Below are 21,901 nucleotides of genomic sequence, written 5' to 3'. Positions count from 1 at the left end.
GTAAGAAGAAAGTCTGCCTCAGGACTGGAGCAGCACGTCTCGCCCGAGTCTCCTGCCTGCCGGCTTGCCCTGCAAATCTGTCTTGCCAGCCCCACAATCACACGAGCCAATTTCTTTCACTAAATCTCATTCACTCCCACCCCCACCCCAGCCACTTCCTCTCTGTCCACATACACACGCACCGTACGGCTGTTTCTCTGGAGCGCCCTGACTGACGAGAGAGACAAGAAAGAGGCAAGGCGGCTAAGTGTTACGCAAGACAGCGAGTCAGTCGCGGACTTCAAGGCAGTGAGGACACAGACTGGGGTGAAGGGGGCGGGGCAGCGGCAAGGAGCCCGATGCCTGGGTGTGCTTCCCGACCTGGTCCAGGTATCGAGGGCCCGAACAAGAAAGACAGTAGCTGCTGCTCAGAGTGGGGGGCCTGCCAGTGAGATCGTGGAGAGGACACACTTACTGGTGACAACAGGCTCTGGGGTGGCCTGGAGGCCAAGAGTGAATGAGAGGAGGCCAAGGCGAGGTGGGTCATGTGTGTGAACACTGAGCTCATCTCACTAAGAAATGAGAAGGAGCCACCTGGGAAAGTTGGGCAAGGGAGCAGGTGCCCGCCGAGGACCGTCACAGGGAAGGACACTGGGGTATGTACAGTCTGCCGGCATCCCCCACACAGCCAGAGGGACCTCAGGGCAGTGAGGAAGTGGCAGTGGCAGACAAGGAAGACTTCTATCCCATCTCCAGGCTCAGAGGCGTGGGCGGTGTGGGAGGGAAAACAGCCTGGAGGGGAAGCCCTATCTTAAAATTCAAAGCAACAAAACCATAGCAAAGGATGCCAAAGCCAAGGAAAAAAGATCACTGATGGGCTAAGGGAAGCTATCTGTGACACAGCATTCCAGATAGAAAGGAATTACAGAGCCATAAGAAAAACAAAGTAAGCCAAACACAAATGGACAAAGGTCACTGACAGGCAACCTCACAGACCATCAACAAAGAGCCAGAGCCTGGCATCCTGAACAGGGAGGGCACATGCCTGTAAGCCTCACCTAGGTACGATGCCACACCTTTCAGAATGGTGACACCAGAAAGTCTAACTACATCAAATGTTGGCAAAGACGTACAATAATGGCGATCCGACCTACCACGCTGCTGGTGTGAATGGAAAATTGGCATAGCAGCTTTGCTGAGCAATAGGGCAACATCTAATAAAATTCAAAATGTTAATACCCTTATGACACAGATAAAGCTTGCAAACGTGATGCTCCGTGAAAGAAGTCAGTCACAAAAGCACAGATATTGCATCACTCCACTTAGATAGGCACCTCCAGAGAGACGGGAGATGAGCGCTTGCCAGCGGCTGGGAGCGTAGTAGAGGAGAAGGGGAACGACTGCTAATGGGCCTGGGATTTTCTTCTCGGTGGACGAAAGTGCTCGGGAATGAGACAGAAGCGACTGTCATACAACTCTGTGAATACACTAACAACCACTGAGTTGTATATTTTAAAAATGTTAAATTTACAGAATGTGAAGCAAATCTCAATTAAAAAAACTCCTGAAAACCAGCAATTGCACTTCTGGGCATTACAGGGGACCTTTGAACAGTATGGGTCTGAACTGCACAGGTCGCCTTATATGTAGTTTTTACATAAATACAGTACAGTACCATGAATGTATTTTCTCTTCCTTATGGTTTTCTTTTTCCAATTTTTGTTTCGATTCCCTTCCTCATGTTTTTCTTCATAACATTTTCATTTCTGTAGTTTACCTTATTGTAAGAATACAGTATATAACACATACAACACACAAAATGTGTGCTAATTGACTGTTTATGTTATCAGCAAGGCTTCTGGCCAAGAGATTACTGGGGACTCCCCAAGCTTTTGGGGAGTCAAAAGTTGTACACAGATTTACAACTGCATGGGGGTCCATGCCCTGACCCATGTTGTCCCAAGGCCAACAGAATACTCTGGAACAGCAGGAGGCACGCTATAGCTGGTGGACAACTTTGTTTGCAAATAAAGGTGTCCTGGCCCACGGCCACACCCACTCATTTATGTGCGGAGCTTGGCTGCTTTTCCAGTACCACGGCAGAGTAGAGTTGTAATGACCCAATGCGGGTTAGGTTCTTTCCTGTAACTTCAAAATTTTTCAAAAACATGTTTGTTTGTTTTTTTAAACAATGTGGCTGCCTGTGAGTCGGGCAAGCCTGTAGTTTCCTTCTGGGGGCCTGTGGAACCCTGACAAGGCTGGGGGGTGCATTACCTGTTGGCTGCAGAGGTCTCCCAGGAAGAACTGCACCCGGGGATTGTCGAACCCCTGCCGCATATCAAACACATTGACAGTGTAGCCTCTTGCCAGCAACTGCTCCACCATATGCTGCCCCAGGAATCCAGAACCTCCGATAACTGTGCACTTAGCAGCCTGCAGAAAGAAAGGGGTGGTCGGTGGTACAGGAGCACTGGAAGCTACAAAGCGCGTCCCGCTGTTTGCACTTCTGGAGCTCCATTGCCAGTGGGACCCTCATCTCCTGGGGTCAGTTAAGAAGGAAAGAAAGAGAGCAAATGAGAGCAAGATAGATGTGGCTGGACTGGATGATCTCATACACGCACGCCGCACATTTAACGAAAGGAGCAGGAGGCATCTCTGGAAAGAATGAAACTACCAATGATCAAAATTGGACAATACAAAAACCCTCAAAGCGATAGCTTCTTGCTCCTAATAACTGATCCCTGGGCACTTCTAAGGCATAAGAAACAGAACCAAAACAGAACAACATGCCACCCACTCAACGGACAATGTCCACTTAAACCATCAGAGAGAAGAAAGCAAGGTCTCTATGCTCACGGGACAAAGCCCCTTACCCTCCCTAACCAGTCCAGGGCTGGGCTGCGTGACTTCAGGCTTGATGCCTACCCACTCCCTGCCTTAGTATATCCAAGACTGTTGCTGTCTGGTAGGACCTCCTGAGGGGTTGCAGGGAGGATCGGCAAACTGTTAATCAGCCAGGCCCAGGACTTTGTTTTTCCTTCTCTGAGCCCTGAGCAAGTTGAGGTATCAGGAAGAGCCGTGGGGTTTACATTTCAGCTTTTGCAACTTGTGCCCGTTCTTAGTTACATTCCAATTCTGCTAACTGGGGATAATGGAAGGACAGAGCCCCAGATGCGGGCACTTTCCACCGGGGAGGCGGTGGAAAACAACTGCGTCTGCTGCATGCTGATTGAGCCGGCTCCAAGTGTCTCTGAAGGCACACCTTGGGGGTCTTTTGGAAACCATATCTGGGCTTCCTGAAGATGACAAATCCCCAATCTCTCCCCCTAAGCTCATCAGAGCTGGGAGTGTGGAAACGGAAGACATTAAAGATGTGGTCCATATATACAATGGAATATTACTCAGCCATCAGAAAGGATGAATCCCCAACATTTGCATCAACATGGACGGGACTGGAAGAGATGATGCTGAGTGAAATCAGTCAAGCAGAGAGAGTCAATTATCATAGGGTTTCCCTTATTTGTGGAGCATAACAAATAGCATGGAGGACATGGGGAGATGGAGAGAAGGGAGTTGGGGGAAATTGGAGGGGGGGAGGAACCATGACAGACTGTGGACTCTGAGAAACAAATTCCGGGTTTTCGAGGGGAGGGGTGGGGGATGGGTGAGCCTGGTGGAGGGTATGAGGGAGCACTGGGTGTGGTGCATAAACAAGGAATCTTGGAACATGAAAAAAATAAAATTAAGGTGTTTAAAAAAATCCTGATTAGAAAACAATCAACCAACCCCTCTATTTATTTCTTTACTGGAGTCCCTTGGGCCACCTGGAGGTGGCTCTGGAGCTTTGGCATCATTGGTTCAGGCCTGCATAATCTACTGACATAACCAGCCTTGCCATTCCCACCCCCCCAACCAAATGATCTCCTGAACCCATTTCTGTCTAGGTTTTGTTTTGATTACTCCCATATACATGTCATCATACCATGGTAAATAATTTGCACTCTGACTCAAATTTTAATTTTCTGCAGGACACAAACCAACTATGCAATTCCATTTGATCCTCATGTGGGCTACCCCTTCTCCTTTCCTCAAGTCATCTGTACAGGAAAATGCAGTTTTTTTAGATAAGTCCAAGCCTCCCTGCTCCCCAAACTGATTTTTCACGGCTTACTAAAAGTTTGCCTGAATCCAAAGGTGTTCACTCTAGACATGTTTTGATAGTATCCCAAAGGATTTCAGATTATTTTGGTTATATTATCTGGCATCTCTAGTTACAGTTGTTTCAAAGTTTGATGGTCTAATTTTTAAAAAATCAAATAATCTTTCTATTATGTCCAGTGTAATTTCATTTCATGATTTTAAATGTGGACAATCCTTTTTTAAAAAAAGATTTATTTATCTGAGAGAGAAGGAGAGAGCATGTGCATGTGGAGGGAGGGGAGAGACTTTTGTAATGATGGGGACTTAACTGGCATTTATCTCAGAGAAGTCAGGTATGCAATGGGGCAATGTCTCCAATCACACCTGTAATACTACATGGTTAGAGATCGCGTGAGATAACTCCTTGCTTTTTACCGCCACGAACGATGATGCAGAGGAAGTGGGCACAGAGGACAAGAAGGAATGTGTTCTAACCACTCCAAACTGAAATCTGCTAGTGAGACACAAGAATGGGTTACTCAGAGAAATTACAAACTCAACGTCTTGCAAAGAGTTTTAAGAATAGAAAAGAAAGCCATCTGAATGATTTCAATTGCACTACGATCTTGAGCTAAGAGAATGGTTTAGGCCCCTGGGTTTCTTTAACCTGTTCTGTTTTTCCTTTGTCGCTAGCAGTGGGCCTCTTTTCAGAAGTCTTACATAGAATATATTGTAAGGTAAGATGAAAGTATTCTTTTTATTTTAATAGTTCAAATTTATAACGTCTACTTCTTATCAAGTCAGCCAGTGACAAAGAACGCCATTGATACAACCACTGAAATCTACATTTCTTTGGCAACTAGACTCTCACATTAACCTTCAACTAACAGAGGCATGTTAGAGGCTTTATTCTGAGCTACGTGCGAAGACCAGCATGACCTGGTGGTCCAGGGCACCTTCTGGGCGTCTATAATTTATTAACATTTGATACAAACACATTTTACCTCAGTGTGATTTCATTTCTGAAGTGTTAGCATTCATTAAAAGTGAGTCAAAGAGTCAAAGCCAACATCTGCAGATCTAGACAAAGAACCTCCATGGGGGCCCAACAATTCCTTCAAGTCTTTTCTGACACTTGCTCAAATCACAGCATCACGAACAAAGAAATGGATGTTGAAACCACTACGTTCTGACATTGTTACACAGCAGTAAGTAACTGGTACCTTAAATAAATATATATGTATTTTATATAAAAAGTCAACACTGATTGATTAAATAAACGTACCAAATACAATTTTTGACCCACAGCTAGTATCAATGGTTTGCTGGTAGTGTATGTGTGCTTGACCTTCCCCTTACGTGGTTTTGGCTAGCCTTTATCATGTCGTACTTACATTGGGAATGTCTTCTGTCCAATGTGTCCGTGTGATGTGGTCTCTCATTGGCTCATCAAATGCTTGGTCCATTTCAGCTCCGAATATGGTTATGCTTGTGATGGAAGTTTTCTATTCAGAAAGACACATTTAGAGACATTCATGTTACAAGACTGAAATATCTTTTAGGTGTTCGTGTTTTTGTGTATGCCATTCCCGTCGAGTTTTCACCAAGAGCTGAACCACTGCTGTTGCTGTTAAAGGAAGCCCTCTGCTTCCCACTCCTGGATGGGCTTCCCTCTGACGCAAGGGTGTAACTGGGCCCATAACTCACCATACACCTGGATTAGAGGCAGAGTGAAAAGTGAGTTAAATGACTTCCTTCATCATTTACAACAAAAGGAACACCTGTGGCACTGTAACTTTTCCCACGGCACTCACGTGCTCCAATCGTCCTGTTCGTCTGTACTGACCATTACGCCGTGGTAGTACGGTGGCAAAATGCACAGACCTTAGGAGTCCCGGGTTCTGGTGCCAGCCCTGCTACAAACTAGACACAACCTGTCTCCTTGTTGCTGCTGAGTTTCCCCTAAATGGACGACGTGCTCATCCCCATGACGCTAGGGCAGGGGCTGCTGGGAGGGCTAGAGTGTAACAGGAGACAGAGCTCTTCCTCTTGGTGAGATGAAAGCCACCCTGATAAGATGTGGAAGGACCCAGTGTCTGTGACCATCAAAAACCCGCAGGAAGTGGCCCCAGCATGGTGAGCACCGAGCACCTCACAACCGGGAGACAGTGAAGTCTACCTGCTGACAAAGACACACACCGCCAAACAGAGGAGTGGTTTCTAGGAGAAGCTTTTGTGATAGCCCTTAGGATATGCTCCTCTCTCCATTCACTCGCAATACTGACGTGCAAACCAAGAGCAGTGTTCAGTCTGGGTTAGATGTATTCGGTCTTACACCTGTTTTCTTTATAGTGGTCAATGTACTTAAGTCATGGAGTTCCTAACATCTGGAGATGGTGAAATCTGTCACAAAGAAAACAATCGAACTGCCTGCAAAAAGCCATATTCAGAGAACACTCACTGGTGAGAAGATGGCTGCCAGGCGGCAGCCACCGCTAGTTACACACATACACACACACACGCGCGCGCGTCCTTGTAGGAAATGATTTTGTGGGTGGATGAAATGGCCTTTAAATGGATATTATGAACCTCTATGTCCCATGGGAACCATTTTAGGCAAACATATCTCTGAAATCATAATGGAAGTTATCAGGAAAATGTATTTCAAAACTTCACTTTTCATGACCTTTCCAGATGCACAGCAGACCCCCTCTGTTCCCTACCAGGCAGACACCCCTCTAAAATGCAGGAGCTTCCCTGAGGGCCGGTGGGTTGCTACAGTGCTCTGCTCACAATACCCACTATTTCCCAGATACCTGAAGAAAGCGTGAGGAAACAAGAGGGCAGCTGGTGTTTGCAGTAACATGGCCGAGAGCCAAAGAGCGCCTGGAGCCATCAGAAGCTAGAAGAGGCAAGGAAGTTTCCTTCCTTAGTGCCTTCAGAGGGAGCATGGCTCCGTAGACACCTTCATTTCAGACTTCTGGCCTCCAGAACTGGGAGAGAAGAAATTCCTGCTGTTTTAAACTACTGGGTTTGTGGCTGTTTGTCACAGCAGCCATAGGAAATGAAAACAAGTATTCTTTCAGTTCTGAAATCCAAACAGCACAGCTGCCAATCCCATAATCCTCTGTACTGTTAGAAAAGCAAGAAGCCTTTAAGCCTGTTTCCCACTTGATCCTAGGGAAAAATCTGGGAGATAAAAGAAAGCATTTTGCTGCCATGATCCATACCATTCAAACAGTGCTCACTCAATCCTCAGCAAACCAACACCCTGTAGAAGCAAAAACAAAATCAAATCTACTTTGTCTCAAATTATATACAAATGACTTTAAAGTCTGTAAACACTATGAGCCAGTTCAGAATGTTGGTGATACTTTAGTTGTCTCTAGGGACTAGGGTACCAAAGACTAGCTCAGAAAATGAGTCAGATTCCACTGGTGATCCCCCACCAACCTAAACCCCCATTTGATATACACTCAGATTAAAATGAACACCAAGAACAGCTCTGATCGAATAGACATTTCTTCAAAAGAGATATACTTTACAGATGGCCACTGGGCAGACAAGACGATGTTCCATATCACTAATGATTAGGGAAATGCAAATCAAAGCCACAATGATACCCCCTCACACCCATTAGGATGGCAATTATAAAAAAAAAAAAAAAACAAAACGAGAAAACAGAAATTGATAAGTGTTGGTGAAGCTGTGGAGAAACTCGAACTCTTGTGCACTGCTGTTGGGAATGTGAGAGACAGCATATGGCTCCTCAAAAAATGAAACATAGAATCACCATAGGATCAAGGAATTCAATGTCTGGGAATACAGCCCCAAAAACTGAAAGCAGGAATTTGAACAGATAATTGTACACCCCTGTTCACTGGCACCACTGCTCACAATAGCCAAAAGGTAGAAGTGACCCAAGGGTCCATCAGTGGATAAATAGATAAACAAAATGCGGTATTATTCTGCCTTAAAAAGGAGGCAAATTCCAGCAAGTACGTAATGGGAGGAAACATCTACAAACCATGTATCTAATAAGGGTTTTCAAAAAAAAACGCTAAGGACTTGAATAGTCAAAGAAGACATACAAATGGCCAACAGGTACATGAAAAAATGCTCAGTGTCACTAATCATTAGGGAAATGCAAATCAAAACCATAATGAGGTATTACTTCACTCCTGTTCACTCACAATGGCTGTTATCAAAAAGTCAAAAGAGATGGGGCACCTGAGTGGCTCAGTGGGTTAAAGCCTCTGCCTTTGGCTCAGGTCATGATCTCAGGGTCCTGGGATGGAGCCCTGCATTGGGCTCTCTGCTCAGTGGGGAGCCTGCTTCCTCCCCTCTCTCTCGGCCTGCCTCTCTGCCTGCTTGTGATCTCTGTCTGTCAAATAAATAAATAAATAGAAGTTTTTAAAAAAAAAGTCAAAAGAGAAGTGTGGGTGAGGATGTGGAGAAATTGGAAGCCTTGCACAGTGCTGGTTGGAATGCAAAATGGTACAGCTCCTATGGAAAATGTTATAAAAGAGCCTCACAAAATGAAAAATAGAACTACCATATGATACAGTGATTCTACTCCTGGGTATATATATATATCCAAAAGAACTGAAACCAGGATCTGAAGAGATAAACACTAGCCTTCCTTTGCTTGTTACAGCACTATTCACAATGGGCAAGATGGAAACAACCTAAATATTCCTCGACAGATGAAGAGATAAAGGAAATCTGGCCCAACCACACAATGGAATACTACTCAGCCTTAAAAAGGAAGGACATTCTATAATATGCAATGACATGGATGAACTTTGAAGACATTATGCTGAGTGAAATAAGCCAGTCACAAAAGGATAAGTACTACACGATTCTACTTATATGAGGTATTTATAGGAGTTAAATTTAAATACATAGAAAGTACAATGGTGGGTGCCCGGAGCTGAGAAGAGAGGGGAATTGGGGAGTAAGTGTTTGGCAGGTACAGTTTCAGTTCTACAAGATGAAGAATTCTGGACACGGATGGTGATAAAATGTACTTGGTGCCACCCACTGTCCTCTAGAAATGGGCTCAGAACAGCTCTGATGGGGAAACATAAGACCCCAAAGAGCAACATGGATTGTTAAGATTCACATATCAGAAGCCTCAAGTCTGTCTCCTTTACAAAGTTATGTCTTTGAACCCATTAAAAACCAGTATGTATGCCCGCCATACACATTGGGACAAAGCCTTGAACTAAAAAAAAAATATCAAGGAAGAGACCAAGTGAGCCCAGTCTCCTCCCTCCTGCTGAGGCAAGGTCCTAGCAACTGTTCTGGAGGCAAATGGAAGGGAGAGCCTGTCTCCTTCGAACCAGACAGAAAGACAAGTGTTTTCTCCTTTGAAAACATGGGAGAGCAGCTTCTTTGTAAAGATGAAATACAGAGCAATTCAGAAGAACCCTGCCTGCTGTCCTCCATGGAGTCAGAGCTGGAAGCTAAGATGTGGTGAGCCGCAAGTTAACCACTCTAGTCTGTGGACAGAAAATGCCCGTGTGCACAAGAAAACTGCAAACAGGAATCAAGGCAAAATGTTCTTGCACAATCTTGTCCTTTCATAGATCTGAGGTATCTGGTTGTTTCTGTCAGTCATTCGTCTCCCTGCTTGTCTATTTTTTAGGACACAGAAAGGCCTTGGCTTTGAATTTGAGGTGGCTCCTGAGAAAACCATCAGCACGCTTGCAAGCTTTCTCTTATGTTGATCCCTCCACCTGGTGTATCTTCTCTCCTTGGTGAGTTCCTTAAATAAGTCTGGCTCACTCACTGAATGCTAGCCACTGCCAAGCAGGGCCTGCACAGGACACAGCACCAGGAAGCCCACGATGTGGTATGGGAGACAGACTCAGCGGAACACCATGGAAGCGCTTCTGAGCTCTGATGAAGGTACCCCCGGAGCAAGGAGGCTGGTAACCTAACCCACAGCTGGCCCACGGTGATCCCTAGGCCACGTTCTCAAGGCCCCGGACGAGTGAGTCAAACAGGGCTTGGGTGTCCTGAAAGACATTCCATGGCCAGGGATGGAAGGGACAAGATGATGACACAGAGCCAGCATATTCTGGCAACTGTGACAAGTTGTGTCACAGCGAGTGTGAAGCAAGACTGGGAACAAGGTTGAAAATAGGAAGGGGCTGTGTGTCAGGTTAAGGGGTTACACCAAGAGGATATGGGGGAGCTCCAGGAAGTTGCAAGCAGGGTGAGTGTTAAGATCAGAAGCATTACTCTGGCTGGAGTGTGGAGAAGGGATTTGACCCAAGTCTAAGGCTTTGGGCATGCCCGGAAGGGGAAAGAGCCGATCAAAAAGCTGCCAGATGTCAAGTCCTTTCACATCTAAATATATTAGGCCATTAAGATCCCAAAAGCAAGGAGAAACCCAGGCTTAGAGAGGTCGGCAGACTTGGCGAAAGTCATGCTGATGTTACACAGCCAAGGCAGCACTTGTGATGGTTTTCTCTGCTCTGCCAGGCTACCACCCCGCACGCTGACTGGGAAGCAGGGTATGGAGAGACGCCATGTCCAAGGACTAGCAGAGGCAAAACTGGGCACGAGGCTCAGATGCCAGGCTGAGTGTGGACTTTACTCAGTAGTCCTGGGAAAGTAGGGCAAAGGGTCAGCAAACACTTTCACTTAATGGATGCTAATATATTGCATGCCTTTCTCAGCCTGAGAAACTTATGCTGTCCCCTGCCTCCCTAAATAATGCCCCAATGCCCAGAAGGGAAGCACATAAGGGCTGGGAACCCTCTTACATTGGGCTAGCTGCAGAGGGCAGATCCTGGATCTCCAGCTCCCCTGCTTCGGCCCATACCCTTGCACACCCCCCTTGTAATTCGCCAAGCATGCATGCAACCAGGAGCTGGTTCTTTGACAAGATCAACAAAATTAATAAACTTCCGGCAAGACTCATGGATAACAGAGAGGACCCAAGTAAGCAGAATCACTAATGAAAGAGGAGACATGACAACCGACATCAGAGAAATACAAAAAATTATAATAGAATATTATGAAAACCTGTATACCAACAAACTGGACAACTCAGAAGAAACGGGTAAATTCCTAGAAACATATAACCTACCAAAACGAAGCAGAAAAAATTAGAAAATTGGAACAGACCAATTACCAGCAATGAAATTCAATCAGCAATCAAAAAACTCTGAACAAGCAAAAATCCAAGACCAGAGAGCTTCGTAAGGTAGATTCTACCTACTCTTTTCAAGTTATTCCAAAAGATACAAGGAGAAGGAAAACTGCTAAATTCATTCTATGAGGTCAGTGTCCCCCTGATGCCAAAACCAGATAAAGACAGCACAGAAAAAGAGAACAGGCTAGTATCTCTCACAAATGTAGAAGCAATAAATCCTAAACAAAACCTTAGCAAACCAAATTGAACAATACATTAAAAGGGCGCCTAGGTGGCTCAGTGGGTTAAGCTGCTGCCTTTGGCTCAGGTCATGATCTCAGGGTCCTGGGATCGAGTCCCGCATCGGGCTCTCTGCTCAGCGGGGAGCCTGCTTCCTCCTCTCTCTCTCTGCCTGCCTCTCTGTCTACTTGTGATCTCTGTCTGTCAAATAAATAAATAAATAAAAATCTTAAAAAAAAATCATACACCACAATCAAGTGGGATTTATTCCTGGGACGCAAGGGTGGTTCCATATTTGCAAATCAATTGACATGACAGATCACATGACTAAGAGAAAGGATAAAAACCATATGATGATTTCAACAGATGTAGAAAAAGCATCTGACAAAGTACAACACCCATTCATGATTAAAGAAAAAAAAAATCCTCAACAAAGTAGGTCTAGAGGAAACATGCCTCAATATATTAAGGGCCTTATATGGAAAACACACAGCTAACATCATAGTCAATGGGGAAAAACTGATAGCTTTTATCCTAAGGTCAGGAACAAGAAGACAAGGATGTCCAGTCTTGTCACTTTATTCAACATACTACTAGAAGTCCTAGCCACAGCAATTAGACAACAGAAAGAAATAAGAGGCATCCAAATTGGCAAGGAAGAGCTAAAACTTTCACTGTTTACAGATGACATTCTACATATAGAAAACCCTATAAAGAGTCCACTCCAAAACTATGAGAACTGATAAATGAATTCAATAATATCACAGGATACAATATTAATGTACAGAAATCTGTCGCATTTCTACGTACCAATAATGAAGCAACAGAAAGAGAAATTAATGAAACAATCCCATTTACAATTGCACCAAAACAATCCACTATCTAGGAATATACTTACACAAAAAGGTGAAAGATCGGGGCGCCTGGGTGGCTCAGTAGGTTAAAGCCTCTGCCTTCGGCTCAGGTCATGATCCCAGGGTCCTGGGATGGAGCCCCGTGTCGGGCCTGCTTCCTCCTCTCTCTCTGCCTGCCTCTCTGCCTACTTGTGATCTCTGTCTGTCCAATAAATAATAAATAAAATTTAAAAAAAAAAAAGAAAAGAAATATGTAGATGGTTATATGCATATACTGTGCCAAAAGGTGAAAGATCCGTACTCTGAAAAGTGTAGAAATTCAAGATGATGCAAAGAATGGACAGACATTCCATTCTGATGGGTGGAAAAAACAAATATTATTAAAATGTACATACCACCCAAAAGCAATCTATACATTTAATGCAATCGCGATCAAACAACCAATAGCATTTCTCACAGAATTAGAACGAACAATTCTAAAATTTGTGTGGAACGACAAAAGACTTCGAGTAGCCAAAACAATCTTGAAAATAAACAAACAAAACCGGAGGTATCGTAATCCCTGATTTTGTTACATTACAAAATGGTAGTAATTAAAACAGTATGGTACTGGTATTAAAATAGGCCACACAGATCCATAAAACATAATGGAATACCCAGAAATAAACTCACAACTATGTGGTCGATTGCTCTATGACAAAGCAGGAAAGAATGTCCAGTGGGAAAAAGATCGTCTCTTCAACAAATGGTGTTGGGAAAACTGGACAGCCACACGCAGCAGAATGAAACTGGAGCACTTTCTCATAATATGCACAACAATAAACTTGAACTTTGGATTAAAGATGTAAATGTGAGACCTGAAACCCTAAAAATCCTTGAAGAGAGCACAGGCAGTAATCTTTTTGCCACGGCCTACAGCCAATTTTTCTGGTAGGTCTCTTGAGGCAAGGGCAATAAAAGTGAAAATGAACTCAGGACCACATCACAATAAAAAGCTTCTGACTGGCAAAGGAAATAATCAACAAAACTAAAAGGCAATCTACTGAATGGAGAAGATATCTGCAAATGACACATCTGATAAAGGGTTCATATTCAAATATATAAAGAACTGATCCAACCCAACCTCCAAAAATCCGCAAATAATCTAATTAAAATGTGGGCTGAAGACAAGAACAGACATTTCTGTAAAGAAGACATCCAAATGTGCAACGGACACACGAAAATATCCTGAACATCACCCGTCATCAGGGAAATGGAAAAATCAAAACTACAATAAGGGATCACCTCAGCTTCCAGAATGGCTAAACTCAACAGCACAAGAAACGGGTGTTGGCGAGGATGTGGAGGAAGGGGAACACTCTTGCTCTAGTCGTGGGAATGCAAGCTGGTGCAGTCACTGTGGAAAACCGTATGGACATTCCTCAAAAGATTAAAACTACAAGGGTGCCTGGGTGGCTCAGTCGTTAGGCATCTTCCTTTGGCTCAGGTTATGATTTGAGAGTCCTGGGATCAAGCCCTGCATCGGGCTCCCTGTTCAGGAGGGAGTCTGCTTCCCTTCCTCTTTCTCTCCTCTGCTTGTGTTCCCTTTCTCCTCTTGTGTGTCTGTCAAATAAATAAAATGTTTAAAGAAAAATTAAAACTAGAACTACCCTATGACCCAATAATTGTACTACTGGGTATTTACCCAAAGAACAAAAATAAAAATTCAAAGGGATACATGCACACTGATGTTTATAGCATTATTTATGATAGCCAAGATATGGAAATAGTCCAAGTGTGCAATAACTGATGAATGGATAAAAAGATATGGTCTATATACACACTGGAATATTACTCAACCATCAAAAGGAATGAAATCTTGCTATTTCCAAGGACATGGGTGTAGCCAGAGAATATTATGCTAAGTGAAATATAGGAGAGAAAGAAAAATATCATATGATTTCAGTCATATGTGGGATTTAAGAAACAAAAGTAATGAACATGGGAGGGGGGCAAAAAGAGAGGTAAACCAACAAACAGGCTCTTAACTAGAGAGAAAACAGAGATGGTCACCAGAGGGGAAGCAGGCGAGTGGATGAGTTACACTGGTGATAGGGAGTAAAGAGTGCCGTTATCATGATGGAAAAAAAAAAAAAAAAACATAATAAAATAAATTAAACAAATAAAAACAGAAAACCTTACAGTTCCAAAAGTCTTGTGTGACTTTGCTCACAACATTGTCTCGGCCGAGTGTTTAGGTGTCAAAAAGAGTAAATTTTGATAACCTCTCCGTCATGGTCGCTCATATCTCTTTCGCTCCCTTCAGAGTCCGTTCCCAAGTCCCCACCTTACCTTCCTGGGCTGGCCTTACACTGGGGAGAGAAGTGATCCTCTCTCAAAAATCTGTTCGGGGGATAAGGCGGTGCTCTTGAACGGACACTCTCAAAGGAAGAGCCTCGGCTGGATTCGGTTTCTAAGTCTCGGTCGTCTAAAACTCTGTGACATGCCCGTTCCCTTCTGTGGGTCTCGGTTGCCCCTTGAGCACAGTCTCACGCTAGGTCACGGTCTTCTCCCGCCCCTCCGGCCCTAATTCAGAAAGTCTCGACCGATAGGCCCCACCCAGTCCCCTACTCTCCCGCCCAGCAGCCGTTAGAAAGGCAGCCTCCCAGGAGGAGGTCGCGATCCTTACCCGTCCGTGGGTGATCCCCTGCGCGACTCCGGCGTTTATACAGAAAGACCTCCGGCCTCGGCGGCCACCTTTTTCTCCCCGCCCGCATGAGCAGAGGATCTGCCGAGATGCCTCCGCCGAGAGGATTGGCTCAGCTCAGTGCCAGCTCAACCAATCGGTGCTCAGAACATGATCCTGCCCAATGAAGCCAGGTCTCTGCAGGCAGCGCGCAGCCCCCGAGCCCCGCGCCTGGCGTTTGTCTGGTTAGACCCGCCCACCACAGCTCTACGCCAATGGGGAGCGGCGCCCCGCGCGCGGGACGGTGGGAACAGCGCCGAATCAGTGTGTACGTCGGTTGCCGTAACAACGGCCCGCGGAGTCCATCGGCAATGGTGAGTGGGGGCCGCCCTTTGGTGCCCCGCGCCCAGAGGCTGAGCTCTTCCCAGGCCTCATCTGGCCCTGGCAGCTCTCCGGCGCCGTTCTCGGCTTTGGACTGACCCTCCTTCCTCTGAGCTCTTTCCCGGAAGGGTAGGGTAGAGACGCTGGCCGTCCACCTGGGCCTGTGATTGTCCGCTGCCTCCCCTTCATCCACTATGCGCCCACCCATCCCTCGGGCTCCCCTGGCCTTCCCTTGCCAGCCCCCTCGGTGACCGCCCTTGGTCAAAGAAAACTCGGGTTACCCGCATGCTCAGACCCTTCAGACCCTGACCTGCTGGCCGCCGTGCGCTACCGAAGTTTACCCACAGAACCGGGAGAGGTTTATTATGTTTGTTAACGTGCACTCTAAATAAGTACAGGGACAATTGGGAGACGTTTAAGCTTCTTGAAGGAGGCAAAGATGTGTCGAGAGGATGGAGTTTTATTATTCGGTATTGGCAGAATATATACCTTAGCTACGTAGTAATATTTGACGAAATGTAGAAGTAATCACAAAGTCGGAGTACATAGAAGGAAGTGGAATACTGCGAGCGGGTGTTATAAGGACATATCCAAAATTAGGGTCCCCCAACTCAAGGGTAGCTGATTATCTGTACAATTATCCACAGCTCCTTGGCTGAATCTCTTTGGAGATGATTTTCAATAAAAGATGTCCAAAGGAACAAAGGGTCTCCTTGCTTCTAGAAACAACAGGAAAGAAGAAGGAAAGATAGACGTGCATGGAAAGAGTCATTGTTCTTTCCAGTAAAGCATTGCACTTTCTGTTAAGCAAGGCTTTGGAATTGCTTGGTGTAAATATTGTTAAAACACTTTGTAATTATTGTATGTAAAATATGGATTGTATCACATAATATTGTGCTTCTATGTTTGTAAAATATCTAAAGGCCTCTAACTTTAAGAAGGCAAGCATGGCATCGTCTGCCCAGCGAAAAAGGATGAGTCCTAAGCCAGAGCTCACTGAAGAGCAGAAGCAGGAAATCCGGGAAGCTTTTGACCTCTTTGATGCGGATGGGACTGGGACCATAGATGTTAAGGAACTTAAGGCAAGCCCTTTACATTCCCATTGTGCTGCCTTGTCTTTCCTCTACTTCTTCATCTTCTTTCTCTGTCACCGTTCTCCCCCTTTTGCCCTCTTCTGCCAGCAGAAAGGATCAGCAGACGATGTACTATGCTGTTTTCGGTCTTTACTTACCTCAAGTGTTATAAAATAAAATTGAGCACAAATATCAATCTGCATCATGTTGTAGTATTTCCCAATCATTTCAACTTGATTGTCTCAGATGCTGGCTTGATACTCTCCGTGCTCTCATTTTTGCTCCTGCAAGGGTTAGCTGTGTCTATTGAGATGGTCCTGTTTTCATTGTAGGTGGCGATGAGGGCTCTGGGCTTTGAACCCAAGAAAGAAGAGATCAAGAAAATGATAAGTGAAATTGATAAGGAAGGGACGGGAAAAATGAACTTCAGTGACTTTTTGACTGTGATGACTCAGAAAATGGTAAGTTAGCTGGGATAGCTAGCATATTTTCCAAGCACACTAGTGAACAAATTTGAATCTAGGTATAAAAATATCTTCACTGAAGAAAACGTGATACAGACTGGAGGGTTCAGCTGAGAAAGTATAGTACTGATGACTGACAGGAAGCTTACATTCTACTTGGTTTTCTTCAAGGCCGCAGAATCACAGGAAAAGTCAGCTTACCCTCTGTAAACTCATACGAGTACGAGTGCTGTCACTCTTGTGATTATTTTTCTCCAACTGATATGTCACTGTGACACGCACAAGCAGGAAATGCTGTAAGCGCCAGCAATATCGCACCGCCTGACAAGATGAAATGCCTATACTTTAAAGGTCAAAATTCTGTTCTCTCTCGTTTATTCTGCGAAGCTTTAGCCTGAGGACAGGTTACCTCGACAGCTTTGTTTTTTCCTGCACCGGGAATTGGCCATTCAGCACTTTCACCCATTGTCTAGTCCCTCAGATGTCACCATTTTACAGGATCCAATGGGTCAAGAAAGACAGCGTGACCTGAAAAAGCCACTTCACTCCCCCGCATGTCACCGCCCTGTCCAGGCTGTGTGTTTATGCGCCCCGTGGGCCATTGCTCCTTCATTGCCTTTCTGACTCCTGTCTTGTGTGGCTCAGCTGCTTGACTGGCCTGCGGAAAAGTAGCTCCATGTGTGTCTCAGGTCACGGGACTGTTCCCGTGATAATTCTGTTGCTTTGAAAACATCTAATCCTACCTGTATTTTTTGTGTGTGTACTAATTTAAGAGATCAGAAAGCTTAACATTCTGTAACTACCTAGTTCCCACATTGAAGGTGGGTTCCCCGATTGCTCTTATTAGACGGGTTCTCTCTATCTTCAGCTACTTTTCAGGAATTTCTGGAGTTTGAGTTCTTGGAGATTTTTCTGTCTTCCTCTTAGAGTACTTGGGATCCCAGGAACTCTCTGCAGTCCCACAACAAGTTAAATGGCCCTCTCTGTCCTCCCTGCATCTCCCTACCCCTGTCAAGAGGGTCCCCTCCACCAGCTTAAGCGGTATATTTTCCCCTAGCTTTAACTCTACCCTCCTACTCCTATTTCTCTTTGGTTTGTACAGAAGGAATGTTTTAAGTCAATCCTTTATATTTCTTTTTTTTTTTTTTTATAATAACATCACTGACTTTGTGCTCTTCTATCTGGGATGATGTTGATCTCTGGTGAGCTAAGACTTCTGTGGCGAAGGCTATCATCAAGACCATGTGAAGGGGTGAGGTGGTAGTGGGGCGGTCGCATGACTAATTGCCCCTGTGTTTTCTGATTTACTTGTTAAGTCTGAAAAAGATACCAAAGAAGAAATTCTGAAAGCCTTCAAGCTCTTCGATGATGATGAAACTGGGAAGATATCATTCAAAAATCTAAAGCGCGTGGCCAAGGAGTTGGGTGAGAACCTCACTGATGAGGAGTTGCAGGTTTGTAAGGCATCAGACTGGACTTCAATTCCTGCTTGGAGCCCCTGAGTTTTATTTTCTCTGATGTGTGCCCTAGTGTGAAGGGAAAGTGGTGTTCCCTCACCCCTCTGTTGGCCACTTAATTTCTCCTTTGATAGTGTGACAAACCTATGGGCCCCACTCCCAGAAAAATGCACACAGATACATTCTTACTTACTATTTTAGGTTTTAGGAATTCCCCTGGTCAGGATGATCTTCAGGTTCTCTTCTAGATGACATGTGTGACAAAGTATTGCTTGATTTTTAAATAACTGTTTGGTAGCCAAGCTGTTACAAAAAGTGCATTATTTGCATTGGGTGGACCACAACCATCTATTCAAGTAACATTATAAAGACCTACTGCTCAGTCATAATTTAGTTACATTAATGAATTAATCTAAGCTGATTCTTCATTATCCTGCAGGAAATGATCGATGAGGCTGATCGAGACGGAGATGGAGAAGTCAACGAGCAGGAGTTCCTGCGCATCATGAAAAAGACCAGCCTTTACTGAGATCGGTCTCTTCTTTTCATATTGTGTGAAACCTGCGTTTTGAGAACATAAACTATTTTCTCCTACTCACCTCCCTGTATGACTTCAGTAACAATCTTGGATCTCTTTTAGGTACCTGAAAGTGTTCTTTGACATTTAAGTTCTTTGTAAGGTGATCTGCTGATTGCTTCAATTCCTCAGAGCAGAACAAGAGCACATTAGGGTGGTGAAAAGGGTCTTAAAGCTTTCACCCACCTGCACTCCTGCCTTTTAATCACCTCACTCGTTCATGCATTTCCACACTGATGCCACCACAGAATGACTTCTTAGACAAGCACATGTTGTACCCATGCCACCAGAAGCAAGGGGCATCTCCTTGATGTTTCTAGTTATAACTGACAGCTGAGTGCAGCTTTCTCTTTTATAAAACCCAGTGAACCTACTCACGTGCATTTGGATGTGTATTTGTGCTATTTGTTTTGTCTTAAAAATAAAGCCTTTCTTAATTTAAGCTTCTGTTCTCTAGGGATGAGTTCTTTGGCCTTGACTGTGAGTTCATTTTCTAAACCACTGTGTCGAAGGCAGCCCGTTAGTTCCCCAAGTCCTTCACAGCCCACAGGCAGGAAATGAAACCAACCTTTACTATTAAATTGTTTCTTGCCTTGGGAATTTGTCAGGGTTAAAAGTAGCAGAATTTCCATTTATCTACAGCTAAATGCTGCCTTAACAAGAGTTTGGGCAAAGTATAAGGCTGAGAGTCCTATTGGTCATTTGTACTTGGACAAATTGGGGAAAGGCAAGTCACTATGCCAGTAGGTTGAATTCAGCCAGCCTGTGGTCAGTGTCTCAGACCTCAGTGTTAGGTTGGGCTGAGTGACCTTGTCCAGCCTCCTCTGGGCCCTGCATGGCATGGCCTATAAGAGAAGCCCTGGCAGGGAAAATTAAAGTCTTTGCCCCAGGCTGGGTGAGGAACAGGAAGGGTCAAGGGGAAATGGAAAGCCTGTAGAGGGAGAGAATAGGTTTTAAACTCTGAGGACATCCTAATCCCAGCGTGGGGTTGTCTGATACAGATAGCAAAGAGAACACCTAAGTCCATTTGAATTTCAGATCGGGTTTTTTTTTTTTTAGTATAAGTATATCCCATTTGGACTTTTTGTTATTTATCCACTGTTGATCTGAAATTTAACTTGACTTGGGTTTTCTGTATTTCACGTGGTACCCTTATATGGGGAGCAGGTAAAGAGGTATGGCTCTGGGCCTCATCCCTGGGCACTGGCACCCTGAAGGACTTGGGAACCCTCCAGACATGTCTGCAGAGGGATCATTCCCTGAGAAACACTGGGGTGCGGTGCGGGGGAGCCCAGAGTAGTAGCCTCAGACCTGGGTTCTCTCATGGGCTCCACCACTCTCTGGCTGGGTAATCGGGGACAGACTCCCTCAAGTGCAGGTTCCTTGTCTGCGTAGTGGGGAGAAGAGTTGTGCTTAAGTCAGAGTCACTGAGGACCCAAGGCAGACTCACACAAAGGGCCAAGAAGGCATTTCAAAAGTGTTTGTTTTCAGTCTCATTTCCTTGGTGTCATTGTCACATGGCTTTGTTGGGTGTGGGTTAGGGTTAGGTCTGTGAGGCTTTATGTTTATTGTTCCCCAGAGCTGAGTTGACAGCATTTACCGGGAGGGTTTGACCTTTTTCATATTGCTGTTTTCTAGTAAGAGGCACATGATCTGATAAAAGACATACAATATTGGAAAGGAGTGAGAAGACTGGGCCCTACTTCCCATTTTACTGTTAACTGTCACCCTGGAAACATTCTTATCTCCTGCTCCTTAATGTTCTCATAAATGAAATAGAGTGAGGGATATTGGGGGAAGGGAGAGTGATAAGTAATCTGTTATCCTTAAGGTTAAAAACAAGCATAAGGTACTCATACTGGTGCCTGGCAGCCATTTTAAAACAGGTTTGCCATTGCTCAGTGGACGGGTTTGGGACAGAGGGAGCAGCACAGATCAGTGGCTGTGGGACTGGAACAGAGAGTCACATGGGGGTCAAGAATATGGGGAGAGGGTCGGCTGGGACTGCTTCATGTGGAGGCAGAGGAGAGAGCCGCAAGGGGGCAGGGGAATGTGGCTTGAGAGAGGGCTGGGGTCAGCTTATGAAGGGACTGGAGGGGACAGGGAAGAAATGGTAGGGGAGGTCGGTGCAGGTGCAGAGGATGTAGAGCAGGTGTAGGATGATGGGGAGGGAGGGGGCGGAGTCAGCTCAGGTGGGGTTGGACCAAGAAGTGTAAGGGAGGTGGCAGGGGGTGGGGACAGAGAAGTCAGAAGAAGTTTCTGTGAGGCCAGAGCAGGGAAAGGTCGGAGTACTTGGGTGAGATGTGGAGGGTGGACAGGGAGGGAGAGGGAGAGTCTGCCTACTCTGCCTGCGCAGTTCACAGGGAGGGTCTCCAGAGCCGGGGTGGAATGGGGGACGTTGGGAACGGAGAAAGGGAGCAAGAGTCTACTAGAGAGATGTATGGAGAGTAGGACGGTGGGAGAGATCAGTTCAGCTGGGGAAGAATTAGAAAGATCGCGGAGAGTGAGAAGGGGTTGGGGAGTGGAGGGACCACAGCCAGGCCATGAGGTCAGGAAAGAGTGATTCCGGTTGGGGGGAGAGAGAGAGGGAGCAAGGGCTAGCCCAGCCCTTCAGAGGCTTGGAGGGGGGTGATGGGGAGGTGGGGGGCGCAGAGGTCCATACGCGTGCGGCTGGAGGAGGAAGCCGCAGGGGAGTGCGGGCGGGAAAGGACAGAGCACGGAGATTGGCTCCTGAGGGGGGGGGGCGGGGCAAGAAATCCCCCCCCCCCCGTGGAGTTCAGGAGGCGGAGAGCAGAGGTCAGTTCGCGTGAGGGCGGAGTGGCGAAGTGTAGGAGTGCGGCGGGATGGAGAGCAAGAGACAGCATTGCCTGTGGAGCTGGATCTCAGGTTGATGGACGACTGACCGGGGAGAGGCTTCGGGAGGT

The 21,901-nt window shown here is 45.6% G+C and overlaps 2 protein-coding genes across 6 annotated transcripts in view; one reads left to right on the top strand and one right to left on the bottom strand.

The window, feature by feature from the left end:
- Positions 1–15,177, bottom strand: part of NSDHL (NAD(P) dependent steroid dehydrogenase-like) — a 29,195-nt gene extending 14,018 nt beyond the window's left edge. For 2 of the 4 annotated variants that reach the window (XM_059157515.1, XM_059157517.1), the window contains exons 1-3: positions 15,029–15,177; positions 5,514–5,624; positions 2,254–2,412 (exon numbers count right to left, since the gene is read on the bottom strand). In XM_059157515.1, the coding sequence (XP_059013498.1) occupies positions 2,254–2,412; positions 5,514–5,585 (231 nt within the window). In that variant the 5' untranslated portion in view covers positions 5,586–5,624; positions 15,029–15,177. Of the gene's footprint in view, positions 1–2,253; positions 2,413–5,513; positions 5,625–12,404; positions 12,563–15,028 lie in introns of all 4 variants that reach the window. The other 2 variants (XM_059157516.1, XM_059157518.1) reach the window with 2 other exon arrangements.
- Positions 15,178–15,247: 70 nt separating this feature from the next.
- CETN2 (centrin 2) lies at positions 15,248–19,419 on the top strand. Of its 2 annotated transcripts, none has more exons than XM_059157519.1 (5): positions 15,248–15,399; positions 16,330–16,488; positions 16,812–16,940; positions 18,260–18,397; positions 18,840–19,419. In XM_059157519.1, the coding sequence occupies exons 1-5, from the start codon at positions 15,301–15,303 to the stop codon at positions 18,927–18,929; spliced, it is 615 nt and encodes a 204-aa protein (XP_059013502.1). In that variant the 5' UTR covers positions 15,248–15,300; the 3' UTR covers positions 18,930–19,419. The 2 variants fall into 2 exon arrangements, with proteins under 2 accessions (XP_059013502.1, XP_059013503.1); XM_059157520.1 differs by lacking the exon at positions 15,248–15,399 and adding an exon at positions 15,413–15,535.
- The last annotated feature ends 2,482 nt before the right edge of the window (positions 19,420–21,901 follow it).

Source organism: Mustela lutreola, chromosome X, assembly GCF_030435805.1.
Source record: "Mustela lutreola isolate mMusLut2 chromosome X, mMusLut2.pri, whole genome shotgun sequence".
NCBI lineage: Eukaryota > Metazoa > Chordata > Mammalia > Carnivora > Mustelidae > Mustela > Mustela lutreola.
The sequence above is the reverse complement of the archived record's forward strand: the minus strand, read 5'-3'. Positions and strand labels throughout refer to the sequence as shown.